The sequence below is a fragment of the Sipha flava genome, unplaced genomic scaffold, assembly GCF_003268045.1.
Source record: "Sipha flava isolate LNK unplaced genomic scaffold, YSA_version1 48_pilon_pilon, whole genome shotgun sequence".
Lineage (NCBI taxonomy): Eukaryota > Metazoa > Arthropoda > Insecta > Hemiptera > Aphididae > Sipha > Sipha flava.
The window spans coordinates 218304-232004 of record NW_020273306.1 but is presented as its reverse complement, the minus strand read 5'-3'; the positions used below and the strand labels follow the sequence as shown (position 1 = coordinate 232004).

General features: G+C 34.0%; 2 protein-coding genes across 3 annotated transcripts in view; both read left to right on the top strand.

Annotated features, from left to right (window-relative positions):
- Positions 1-4860, top strand: part of LOC112690119 — a 28734-nt gene extending 23874 nt beyond the window's left edge. The window contains exon 7 of one of the 2 annotated variants that reach the window (XM_025564044.1): positions 4713-4860. The gene's annotated coding sequence lies outside the window, so the exon portion shown is untranslated. Of the gene's footprint in view, positions 1-1950; positions 2205-4712 lie in introns of those variants that run through there. The other variant, XM_025564045.1, reaches the window with a different exon arrangement.
- A 1623-nt stretch (positions 4861-6483) lies between these two features.
- LOC112690039 (CCAAT/enhancer-binding protein) lies at positions 6484-12208 on the top strand. Its single transcript, XM_025563930.1, has 2 exons — positions 6484-8444; positions 11694-12208. The coding sequence occupies exon 1, from the start codon at positions 7572-7574 to the stop codon at positions 8430-8432; it is 861 nt and encodes a 286-aa protein (XP_025419715.1). The 5' UTR covers positions 6484-7571; the 3' UTR covers positions 8433-8444; positions 11694-12208.
- The last annotated feature ends 1493 nt before the right edge of the window (positions 12209-13701 follow it).

Here is a 13701-nt window from a genome sequence, read left to right as displayed (position 1 = left end):
ATTTCTATGTTGTAATTTTGATTAACTGTATGACCAGTTGAAACAAATTCGTAATAAATAAGGCTTTTAATATCAAATAAATTAATGAACATGTTCTTCATGTTATATCACCTATGAAAGATGTTCTCTGTCTTGATTTAATTCCATATACATCAGACTCTTAATTATCGTTTTATCTTGTGATTATTAAATGGGCAAATAGACGTGCCTCGTTTATTGGAGAGACTCAGCATTCAGGTATTAGCAACATTAGATCTCGGGGGACTTTTTACATACCAACAAGTAACTTTGAATCATTTTCATCATACTTTTTCTACTATTTTCACACTTCTTGAAGTTAAAAGTCATCCAACATGAGAGTCATCGTTAATGCCTTCACTAAACCTTTTATGCCATTAAAATGTTTTAGAACACTCATTGCTTCATCTTCAAATGCTTTGTTAATCATATTAGAAGTTTTAGTTGTTGATTATTTTTAACATAAATATAATTTTAATCCCTTTATTTATATAATATATATATATATTTATATTTATATAATCAGGCCTCGTAAATTAAACTATGTTAACCCTGTTGTCATAGTATTATATTTTTAGACATTTTATATTCTCTACTAAGATTCAATTAAACAATTTTATAATTAAATCCTAGTTTGATATTAAAAGTATAAAGTATAAAGTATATATATTTATATTATAAAGTAAAAATGAAGGAATACATTATAATATTTAAGCATTAATTTTTTTCACAATTAATTATATATTTATGATTTTACATAAAAAAATAAAATATAATTTGTTTTTTTTTGTTTACTTAATTCTTGAAATGTTTATTTCATTTATTTTATTTTATATTTTTAAAAATTCTTATTTTAATTTTGAGTTAAAAAAAATTATTGTTGTTTCTTTTTAAGGAATATGATAAGTCGTTAATTTTTTAGTATGTTAGAAATATGTTACAATAAGATTAACTCAAGTGGTGCCCTACCACACAAGTATACTTTGTAAGATGAAAATGAAAGAGAGAATACATCTGTGGTAATGTAACATCCAAATTAAAAAATATTGTTGAATAGAGACATTACATTAGTGCAGAGTGTATAACTGATAACACATGACTTTTAAATAAAAATTAATAATAACTGCAATACATAAATATTTACATTTATTGTAATTACTTAAAGTTATTTTGGTTGGGAAAAATTTTATTTATTAAAAGTTTCTTACTATTCATTTTTTATATTATCTTATTCTTATTAATAATAAGCTGTTTAGTGTTTTTTGCTTAGTAAGTAATTATTAATAATGAACAACATTAGAAAATATGTCCTAGGTGCTTGATAAAATGTATCTCGTGTGCAGTGGCGTAGCAAGGGTATGGTAAACTTTACTTAAGCCAAGGTTCCAAAATTGTGCAAAAGTCGTATATTATTCTACCATCAAAACGAAATTTTTTTATCATACTTTTTTAAATTAATAGATTTTGTCTAATTTTACACATTACGTGTAATGTATTTTTATGATTTTCAAATAAAGTAAAGTTTGTTTATTTTCTGAACATTATTGAAATTTATAAATTAAAACGAAATGCATTAGTTTAAATAACAAATATTGAAATAAGTATTTCCGAAGACTATCTATTTAAACTTATCTTTTATTATCTTTTATCTAGAATAGAATCGATTTAAATTAAAATTATTTATTCTAATAACTGTATAAGAAAATGGAAGCATAAAAAAGGAAGACATAGACTGTTTTTGCCCTATGTAAACTATGAACATAATATAATATTGGTGTTTTATTATGTCAGATGTGATGATTGTTAATATTTCAATCGTTTATTTTTATTTTTCTCGTTTTTTTTTCATTTTATATTCCTATACATCTACTGTTCACAATTTATCGAAGTAAACATATGGAGTTTCGCAATGTATTTTTCTTTTGATTGCAGTTTGTGATTATGAAATAACAACACCAATCTACCACCTTAAAAAATAAGAAGTGAAAAGTCTTTGTGATGTATTTTGATACGGATTTTTCTAAAACGTACACGTGATATTATAATTAATGGTATAATAATTGTGGTTAGTAAGTTTTTTTTTTTAATTCGAAGGGGTCGCAAGTCATAGTTTGTCTTGTTTAGGCATGTGGTGTTTCTCTTCAATAAAATAGTGGTTTTAATTACATACTAATGGCACATTTGTAATATTTAACATTGAATAAATTCAAATATTTTATATTCTTTATTTAAATAAATATTAGCGTTTTATTATTAATATTAAATATTAGGCATTTACCGATAATCTATAAATAAACATGTATAATGTATTATGTGTATAGTAACAATAAATATAAATATGGTAGGATATATACTATACTTAGTAAAATATAAAAATATGTTTGTATTTCTTATGTCTAGTCGATTTCAATTATATTTTTATTCATTCTGGTGCGATAAATTAAAAAAGATACCGATTGCGAAATTATTCTTACTATTCATAAATACACTTCATATAATATATCTATCATAGTATATTATATCTATAGGCTATACTGCTAAATGTTTACAATATAATTTGGTACACTATGTATAACATGTGTACCAAATTATTATTTAACTGTCTTAGAATTATTCGTTAAAATATGTAAAGTGGATTTGGAATGAAAAAAGTTTATATTGTTAACATGTGTTTTTAATATGATTATTGAAAAATGAAAATATTGTCGGTTCCTTAATCTCTGACTCCACATCATATACATTTATGCGGAAATGATCAACGTTATTGACATTGTAAGAAACAAATGTATACATTTTCATGGGACCGGAACGTCTACTATTACTCTTGTACATTGTCTTTGTATCATGTACCACATGATTTAGAATAATTTGTATTCATTAAAACCATATGCATACGAAGGTATTCAGTATAGAATTATTTTTATGACTTGGGGAAATCATAAAAGGTACGCAGGACAAATTTGATTGTGGTTTTTTTTGTAAAAATTTCCTCTTTTTAAATCTATAACAATTTGAGTGTATATTTTGAATTGAATACTGATTTTACAATTTTTTTTATATAATTGTCGAGTATGAAAATAATTACAAGTTATATAGAATAATTCCAAGCATGCTTTTAAACTCATATCTCATTTTTTTTTACAAAACTAACGGGATGAATTTTCTAAATTTTATAAAAAATAATAAGTTTTACTAAAAATGTTGCATTTAAATTATTACTTAATTACTTAATTATTTGTTTTAAGACCTGCGATAAATTTTAGAAAAAATAAGTTATTTATATTATATTTTATATCACCCTGATAGACTTTGAATATCTTGGAACCAATAAAAATAATAAAAACAACATGCATGATATGATAAGACTAAGAATATTAGTAGCTAATAACGGGTATTTCGTCCTGGAAAAATTATTTAAGTTCAAATTACTATGTCCAAGATGCACAACAATTAATCTCGGAGTGCCCGGAACTGGTACGATATCTTATTGGATTGATATATTTTTTGAGGTTGTCGAAAACATTTTCGAGATCAGCGGTGCTATCTTCGAGTGACTCCCGTTCGTGGCTGAGCCGCTGCATTTGTTGGATTGTATTTTTTTAGTTTTCTTTGTGATTCGCCACTGACCACGAGGTTTATCTCCGGGATCTATCCCTGTTTGTTTGATTTTCCGTCATTTCCGGTCGTCAGTGTACTTAAGTTTCCGTCGCACATGTTGAGAATTAGCCACGGTCGCGTGGGATAGAATCCAACGGGACTCGAGTATACCAGGGTAACGGAAGCTGTGCCTCCCTTATTATTATTATTTTAATTGTAATTTTACTGTCACATATTTTGTTCATTATTATAAGCTAAATTATTATTATTGCAATCAGTGTGAGGGTGCCCACATGCAATTATTTAAAATGTTATTATAATGTAATACACAACTATATAAAAAAATTAATTGTAATCTTTCTATTTTTGTTATTATTATTATTATAAAAGGAAGTACCATCCCTCTACACCCTGACCGAACCGAAAACGACGTGCGAGTCTTAGATCTTCATATTTATTATATTTTAATTGCGTACCGCAAAGACGTAGGCGTGGTGCTGCGTTTGCTTGAGCGCAAACAACAATCTATGAGATCCAAATCAATACCTTATTTAAGCTCTCTCCATCCAGTTTTATCTTACGAATGTGAAACATGGTCGGTCGCGAAGGGTGATGTAGAAAAATTGATGAATTTGAAAGGAAAATACGGCGTCATGACTTTGGCTCTATCTTGGAAAATGGTGAATATAAAATTAGAACCAATGAGCAAATTTACCAAGTATACCGAACGCTCAATACAAATGCATATATAGGAGCCAAACGTTTGGAATGGGCTAGACATGACTAGAGATCCAATGTTATATTAAAAAATGCAGTGACAGAAACAATAGATGAATATTTTTACTTTTTTTTTTATAATTCAAAATTTATACAAAATACAGGTAACTTACTCAATGGGAAGTTTAGAATTGCTTCTATTTTAAAATTTCTTGATAATTTTCTTCAAATATTGTTCCAATCAACATTGTTTTTTGTAAATGTTTGTCGCTTAAGTTAGTTCTATACTTAGATTTTATGTACTTCATTTTTGAAAATGTCTATTCATATAAATAAGTGAAACTAAATATTAATATAATTTCACGTGCACGTTTTTTCAGATTTGGAATAATACTCGTATTGAAAAAATATCAGGAAATATGGCAGGCTGGTTAGAAAAGCTTAACAGATCGTAAGTAGGAGACCCCCGTCTTAGATTATTTACTATAAAATACATTTTTACACATTTTTTAACATTCAATTATTTATAAAACATTAAGTAAATGTTAAATTGTTTAATCTATTTGAAAATTTGTTATTTCATGAAACTAAAATAAATTCAATAGAATATCATATCAAAACAATATCTATACCCATTTCATAATTAATTTATTATATTTGAAAGCTTAAAAATTTACAAAAATTTGAAAAAAGTACGTGTGTAAATATATTCCGTATTCAAAAGTAAAAAATTGTAGAGTTAAAAGTAAAAGTTTAGAAAAATCCTTTTCTAAAACACAGTGTTCGAAGTGGGGGGGATACGGAGGGATGGCATCCCTCTACCTGTTTTGTTTAGAATAACGCTTTTTTCCTAAAACTTGTATTTTAAAATGATATACTTATTATCATTTTTATATCTATATATAAGAAATTATTTTTTTTCCGGTGAAAATAATTTTTTTAACATTCAGGCCCGAGCGCTTGGCTTATCGTTTTGTTTAATATAAGACGTTTCGCAATCCGTATTATACCCGTGTTTAGAGCCACGGACTAAAATAATGTACCTTATGTGAACTATAAAAAAAAAAAATAAAATATTTAAGGTACACAAGGTGTGTAGAATGTTATGATGATATCAGGAAATCTGAATTGTAAGGCATCCCTCCACTTATCTTGAATAATTTCGACCACTGATAAAACATTCAAATCAATCAAATACAGTCGTACATGCTTTGTCTCCGACTTTGTGTTGGACATTGAACTTATTCCTCCAGATTATGGCCTGTATGAAGATGTTTTTTATTACATTAATTCAAGTTTAGATTTAAATCAGCAATAAACCTATATTACTGCCAAATTGGCAAAAATATAGGATTTATGCATATTTTCAATGTTTTAGTGCACATATTATGTCTGCTATTAATACGCATTTACACATTTTGAATTTATAAATGCATATATTGGTTGAAAAATTACGTAACAATCGGATCTCTGATGTATAGGACTGTTCAATAATGTTTCGTGATATAAAATAAATAAGTAGAATACAATTTAATAGACATTCCACGACAAAAAATAATGAATAAAAATTAAAAATTAACTACAGAACGTTCTATTTAATATCCGCACAGAATAATAATAATGTATATGTTCCTATATTGTTTACAAAACTTGACCAGACCAGAGTTCTCGAGGGTGTTCGGAACCGAATTGTAGCTGACGACACCAACTTGCGATAGTTTAGTGTCCACGTGCGCGATATTTTAAAGAGCAGTTGTCCCGTAACCGAATCACCCGTATTTTATACATGTATCATGAAGTCGTGGAGTGTTTGTTTTCCATTTATCAATCATAGGAATGTCGTTGCGCGCGCGCGTACTTTTAAAAGCTTGAATGAATCTCGTCTCGAGAAACGTTAATAACAACATGAATACACTAAGGTCTGGCGACGAAACGACGATGACGATAATAGTAATTGCAATACAGTAATTACAATTACTATGAACGTGTTCGGGGAATATTTCGCGTATGCGTAACAACTGTAAACGAGTGGGTTGATAAAAGAAAAAGTACATGTACATTATATTATACACATGTGCGTAGTGTCTCGATAACGACGGAACGCAATGAGATGAAAATTAATATGAAAAAAACGAAATAAGAAAAAAAAAAATCCTCATATAGAATATATAAGGAAGGAATAAAACCCAATGATTATTATTTAACATAATGCGTGCGCGGTAAGTCCGAGCGCGAAGAGAGACGGTGAGTGAGAGAGAGTGAGTGAGTGAGAGAGAGTAGGAGAGAGAAAGACGCGGACGTCATACGCACGGCAATTGAGTTTGCGGTCCGCGTTGAGGGGCGGACCGGTGACGGACCAGTGGATGGAGGGGGAGCGCGACCTAGGAGGAGGAGGCAACGAGCGCGGCGGCAATTCAATCGGCGCGTATGCCAACGCGGTCGCGTCGTACTACTACTACTACGCGACCACTACGACTACTCTGTGCAACTGGTACCGAAACAGCGCCGGGGTAGTCGCACGCTAAACACGCGTCCGGTAGGTGCGAACACGCTCAAGTACAGTCGTCGGCCGATTTATTTCGCGGTTTTTGTTGTTGTTTTTTTTTTTTTTTTAATTTTTTTTTATTGTTTTTCCTTTTTCGAAGTACATATTTCGCGTACGTACCGCTTACTGTTCGTACGTACGTGTTTTTAAAGAAAAAAAAAATTTATTATATCTGTGCGCTGTGTTAACGAGGTATTTGCCTAGCGTTGTTTTTAGCGAAATCACATCTCGGCCGGTGGTAAAAGTTTCATAAAGAAAAATTGTCTCCGTCCACTGCCACGCGTGTAGTCTTTCCGTGCGTAGTTCCGTCGTCGTCATCGTTGCATTGATATAGTTCGCTTGTAAAAATAAAAATAAAACACTATATATATTGTTACGCTCGCACACATGACGAACACGACGATGATCGTTTCGATTTTCGCAGTCGTCTGTCACTCGGCCCCCGCAAACATCACGTTCTTGCGGTGACATTACAGCATAGAGTCGCGCACGCACACCATCGTCGTCAACAAGTGGTCGCCGACGGCGTTTCTCTCGCGGCCAGAAATCCGTAAGTGTTGCGCGCTCGGGGCGCATCGTACGCTCATCACGCGCCCACCGTCGCTTGTACATCGCACGTCTGACATCGCGTAGTACACGCACACACGATCCCTGTAACGACCGACGCGGTCGTTGTACGATAATCGCTATCGACATGAACTCGCCGCAGATGTATGACTCGGCGCCGCAGCCGCACGCCCATCAACCGCACCACCAGCTCAGCCAACAGGAACTGGCCATGGCCGCGAAGAAAGCGCAGCTCGGGCAGCTCAAGAACAGGTACGACATATCGGAACTGTCCACGCCCGAGATATCGCTCGACCTGCAGAACCTCATCGACGACAGTCAGTTCAGCGAAGGACTGTTCACGGAGATCCTGCAGCAGGGCCAAGTCAAGTTGCCCAACGGCACCGGTGGTGGTAACGGCCGCAACGGCGTGTCCCAAAACGGTTTCAACTCGCGCACTACGCTGGCGTACATGCCGCAGCCCGTGCATTACGAGAGCACGCCGGCAACCGCGGGTGGCCCCATCAAGGAGGAACCACCAGAGTCCGTGGAGTTCAGGAACCAGCAGCAACAGCAACAGCAGCAGCAGCAGCAGCAGCAACAGCAGCAGTACCTTAGCAATGGTCAGGGTGGCGCGTTCCAGACGTCTCCCGTGTCCAACGGCGGCGGTGGCGGTCCTCACTTAAAGGCCCATCACAACCACCACCGGAAGTCGAGTTCCGGGTCGAACAAATCGGTGGATAAGAACACGGACGAGTACAAGAGGAGACGTGAACGGAACAACATAGCGGTGCGCAAGAGCCGGGAAAAGGCGAAGATCCGCAGTCGCGAGACAGAGGAGAAAGTCAAGCTGTTGGTCAAAGAGAACGAGCGGCTGCAGAAGAGGATAGAACTGCTCAGCGAGGAACTAAACGTGCTCCGTTCGCTGTTCACCAACGTGGGCGTTCTGCCCGAGCACCTGCACAGGGAGCTCAACAAACACTTTGACGCCTATCCACACTTGCAGTGAATCGTGCGTTTGGTAAATATTTTCATATCTATTTTCATATTATCTACCTGTGTTTATTAATATGTACCTAAGCACTCGTCAAAATATCCTCTTTCCCTCTCTCTCTCATTTCGCACATTAAACTTTCGATCTCTCGTCATTTTTTTAATCGATTCGGTAAACCGAAATGCTTAGCATGAAATCCACTCGTCAATAGTCTGACATCTTATGCGTTGATCAAGTGAAGACTTTTCACAAGGAAACCACCTGTTTATGTAGTATACACATATTATTTGAATTTAAAATATCGTGTATTATTTTATTATATTCCAACGCATGGTTAGGGAAAGAAGCTATAAGAAGGCGACTCGTGAAATCACGCAAAATAACTACTCGATTCATGACATGTATACATTGAATAATAACCATTCGGATTTTCTCGTGGTTAGACGCGGGTGGGTGAACGTAGCGTTCGTGTCCTTTGAACTCGGAAGTACCTACATCGGTCGAATCCAGTAAATATTTCGAAGTTGATGCGTATTTCCTATTTTGCAAAAGCGTAACATTTGAACGGGCACGCTCCATGCGCATTTTCGTTTCGTCGTGTGTTGCGGGTCGTGCAATAATACAGTCCGTGTGGCGTGCAGACCCGTATAATAGGACAATACGATAGTAAATTGATGGACTGAAAACCATAATATTGTAAATTTTGTTTATAAAATATACACCACACACACACTAAATCAGCACTTGTTATCAGAAAAAAAGTCCGAGTGAATATATAGGTTTCGTATCATCGATTCAATGATGAGTTACGTCAAGTCCCGCCTTGACCTATAACTCTGGCCATAAACCAAAACTAACAATTATTATAATATTAAACAAATCTTCATAGAAAAAAAAAACTGTGATATAACGTGTGATGTATATATATATGTATGTATATGAGTGTACATGATAAGCCACATATGTATATACGTTTTATAATAGGCCTGTTCCGCGGTCGCAGCGCGATAAGTGATGGATGTGTGAGGGGGGGGGATTTAGAATTCGCAACGGAAAGTCAAACACGAATCTCTCGAAGTGAGTTCAACATCTGCTTCCTCGGCGAATTATCTCCGCGCGCGTGTGTATTATAAAAAAACAAAACCAATAATATTACAATCGTAAACTCTTTTCGGGCGGTACAGTGGTCGGCGGGGGTGTTACGTGTTTTGGCGCCGTTTTTCGATCGTGCGGGTAGTGGGCGGCGTCGATAACCGCGGAAAAGAGCGCGTGCACTACACTCAACGCGCACACCTCACAATGTCCGCCGTGCGTGTACACAGTGGGTACGCAAATGCGCGCGCGTTCGCCTACTATTGCTTGACCGTTCGCGTTCGGCTCTACCGGCGTCCTGACAATCATCGACCTTTGACCGCCGTGTTCTTAACGAGTAAGCGGTGCGCAATGTCGCGGAACCGCGCGACGGTCGGAAACTTATAAATTAATTATATGTTTCGTACTCGGCCGATCTCCCGGGACAAACATACATTTATGCGCGCGCACACGCACGCCGGTCACATAACGATATTATTAAACCGTAAAAATGACCACTGTCGCACGTATATACGTGTATTGTACGCGACCATTGTCTTCTCTCTGCGACATGCGTGCGCGCGTGTTTCTGGGTCGAGTGTACATTATATATTGTTGTTATTATTATTATTATTATTATGCGCGCGAGATGGAAAACGGCTGCTCGCTGTCGTCGTTACATAATAATAATAATAATACAAAATAACGCTGTTCCCAGCGCATTACGAAACATTGGGTGCACTCGAAAATTCACCGAGTTTTCAACGCCCGCCGCCGGTCCGTGGACAATACGACGATAACGTAATAATATTATTTCGTCCGTGTTTGCATTCTGTTACGTTTGTACACCGTATGATTGGTACGATTTGTACGATCGGCTAGTGGAACGATTGGGCGACGTGCGCACTTGGGTTTTGGTCTTCTTCCGGACCGTATTTTTTTTAATGCGCTCGCGGCGTTTATTTTTTTTTTTTTTTTTTTAAAAAAATTGGAAAAGTAACAATGACGAAAAACGTGTGTAAAATACGTTCAATGCTGTTTTCATCGTCGACATTCAAATGCTGACACGTCTCATACTGTACTCGGAACGATATGAGTAGTATTTATAATATTATATTTACCGTGTTTTCATGTTATCCGTGCGCCCACGATTATTCTACAATTTTATATTTTTGGGATCGACAAGAATTGCTAAAAATCATCCGAAAAAACGGAAGACATCGCTTTTGTAAATATTATCTCCGAGTACAAAAATGCATGGTCTTCAAGCTTTTTATATTGTTTCGAAATAAAATTTAATACATCACAATCGATCAGGTGTTCGACTGCTCCCTCTCCCCTTGAAAATAATAATAATAATAGTAGTAGTGGTACCTATACTTCCGACCTAGTTGAACGATTTCTTTGTGTACATAAACCTTAACCTGTTACTATTATATTGTGTTAGCGCTGCATGCATAATCATGCACTTTTGTGTTGTCACCCCTTGTTTTTTCTCATTTTTTTTTTTTTATGTCCGAAATTCCCATGGACCCCCTACATCGTGCCCGGCTAAAAGTGTATACCTACGATGTGTTATGAGCGCGCACCCCTCGCTCGAGCAGGTTATCAGTCCTCGAACATTTTCCCACACACACGTTACCGCCTCCTCGTTCTTATCCGTGCAGGGGCGACTGCGTGCGATTAAAAATCGTAAAAGCACACATACACGTGCACACGGAACACAATATACTTTCGCCTAATACCCATACGTACACACCCCGCGGGTCCAATATAATTCATATGGTGTTTCTTTATACATCAACGTTTTACTATTAACCGCTTCCGAATAATATAATAGAACGTAAAATATAATAATAATAATGGAATAGTATATGTGTTCAAATTATTATATAAGTATAAGGTGTGTGTGTGTATACCGCATTCGCGAGTGGTAATAGCACGCGGTTGTCTCGATACGCTACCACCACCTACTTGTTGAACGTGTTTTCACACGCATATGTGAACGCCGTTGTCGTCCTGGCGTTTTCGATATTATTATTTTAACATACATATTATGCGATTCCGTTCGTAGATTGTATACGCCCGTCACCGCCGTTCGCGATCATTTAAGTAATACAGCCACTACGTAATATCATAGGTATATACTAGTCTAGACTCAAACAATGCGTTTTAATAAATCTCACGTGATATATTTGTTTGCAGGTTTCGAGAAATTGGCATCAACGGAATTCGGTTCAATATCATCTCCTCTCTCACCTTTTTTGGTATTAGACAGGGTCGTTTTCCGACCTGTTTTTTATTATTATAATTATTATTATTATTATTTAGAATGTTATCATTGTTATTGTTCGTAAAATTCGTTTATTTAAATGTCTCGTCGGGAGCTCACGTATAAATAATATGACATAATATATTAAATATTAATATAATCCTATTTACTATGTGCGTTTTGTACATTGTACATTAATGTGTTAGATAATGATACAAAATTACAAATATTAACTGCGCTCAAACGCCAAGCTATACTACTTAACGAATAAATTATAATAATATATTATTTTTGTTTACGTATCATTTTTTCGAGTTACATTTACCATCAATATAGCATTGAAAATTGCCGATTTTACACGAGTCCTCTTGACAATATATATTTTTATAAGTCATATATAGATTAGTTGGAAAAAAAACTATTTATTTGTTTTTCTACTCGTACAAAATCATTTTTATCTATACAAATATTTTATTTTATTATCATTTTAAAACGCGCAGCATTATATTTTATTTCCCTCTCCCTCCTTTTAGGTTTGTATAGATATATGCATACGCCACGAGTGTTCAATTTTTATTACCTATTGTTTCGGAGATTATTGTTCATTTTGTATTCTCTCTTGATTTTTTTGTATATAATATATGAATTAGATAAACGAGATGATATAAATATTAGATCGAAGCGGACAAATCGACTAAAGTGTAGTTTCTATGCCGTTTCTTGCTGTTTTACAACGTCTGTTTGGATGCGTATTAATAGATTAATCATATCATGATATATAATAACGGTTCTCGAGAAGACGTGACATATTCGTGAATTTGATCAAATTTAATCGATAAAAAGAAATTACATTGCATACCACCTACATAACTTTTAAAACATTTTTTACGCGCACGTGGGCTCATTTATATTGTATATTTATATACAATTATGAAAATCGGTTGCGACTTTTTGTTACTGTACTTAAATCATTGTATACAAATTCGGATCGACAGTGAATCTGATCGGAGACGAACACTTTCGTTCGCTGTTATATATTATAACACGATTCATGTCCAAGTATGACGTTAGTATTTTTTTTCTAACATTTTGTTTGGTTCGTTTATCTATTTATTTTTCCTATTTCGGGTATTGCGAAATCCAAAGACTTTCTCGAACGTGCTCTTTCCCCAATCTGTAAAATAATTAAAAAAAAGTTGTATTATATTGGTTTAAAAAGTTTTTAATAACTGCCAAATTGGTAAAGTTTTTTTTTTCTTATATATTTTCTCTTGTGTGTGTTTTTTTAATTTTTTTTTAACTATAATATTCTAAAAAATTCTTCCAACTGTGAAACACTGTGATGTCGAAGTGCCTATATAATACTAATAATAATAACTATCGTTATTTTCATACCAGAAAAAGTAAACCAATATTAACAAATGAGTTACCTGTGTAAAGCAAACTAGGCCCTATAGCTAGAACCACGCCATGCCAAATTTTTTATTATAAATAAAAGAAAAAAATAGTTACCTAACGAAATTCCTAATTTATTATATCGGTTTAATGTTACCGGCCGTTATATAAATGTAAATTTTAAATATATATATATGTATATATATATATGTTCTCTAAAATATAATATAAACATTAACCGTTTTGTTTCTTTTCGGCCTTTCGTAAAAATATAAATATTGTCCTTTATAAATACTATTTTTTTAAAAATTATTTTTTACTATTAATAAAAAGTTACATATTTGCGTAAGATAATTGGTAAACTGCCTTTGACTCAATAAAGTTTGAAGTTTATTTTGTAAATAGAATACATATAATTTTTTTGTACGTGTTGTACAATAATACAATTTTGTACGTTTTTTTTTTTTTTTTTTTTTTTAATATTAATTTAAAGTATAATTTTTTTTACCTATTTAGTAGTTTTTTCTAGTCTAAAATATAATAAAA

Excerpts from the sequence above, each read along its gene's own strand:
- LOC112690039 (XM_025563930.1), top strand. The coding sequence starts at position 7,572 with ATGAACTCGCCGCAGATGTATGACTCGGCGCCGCAGCCGCACGCCCAT.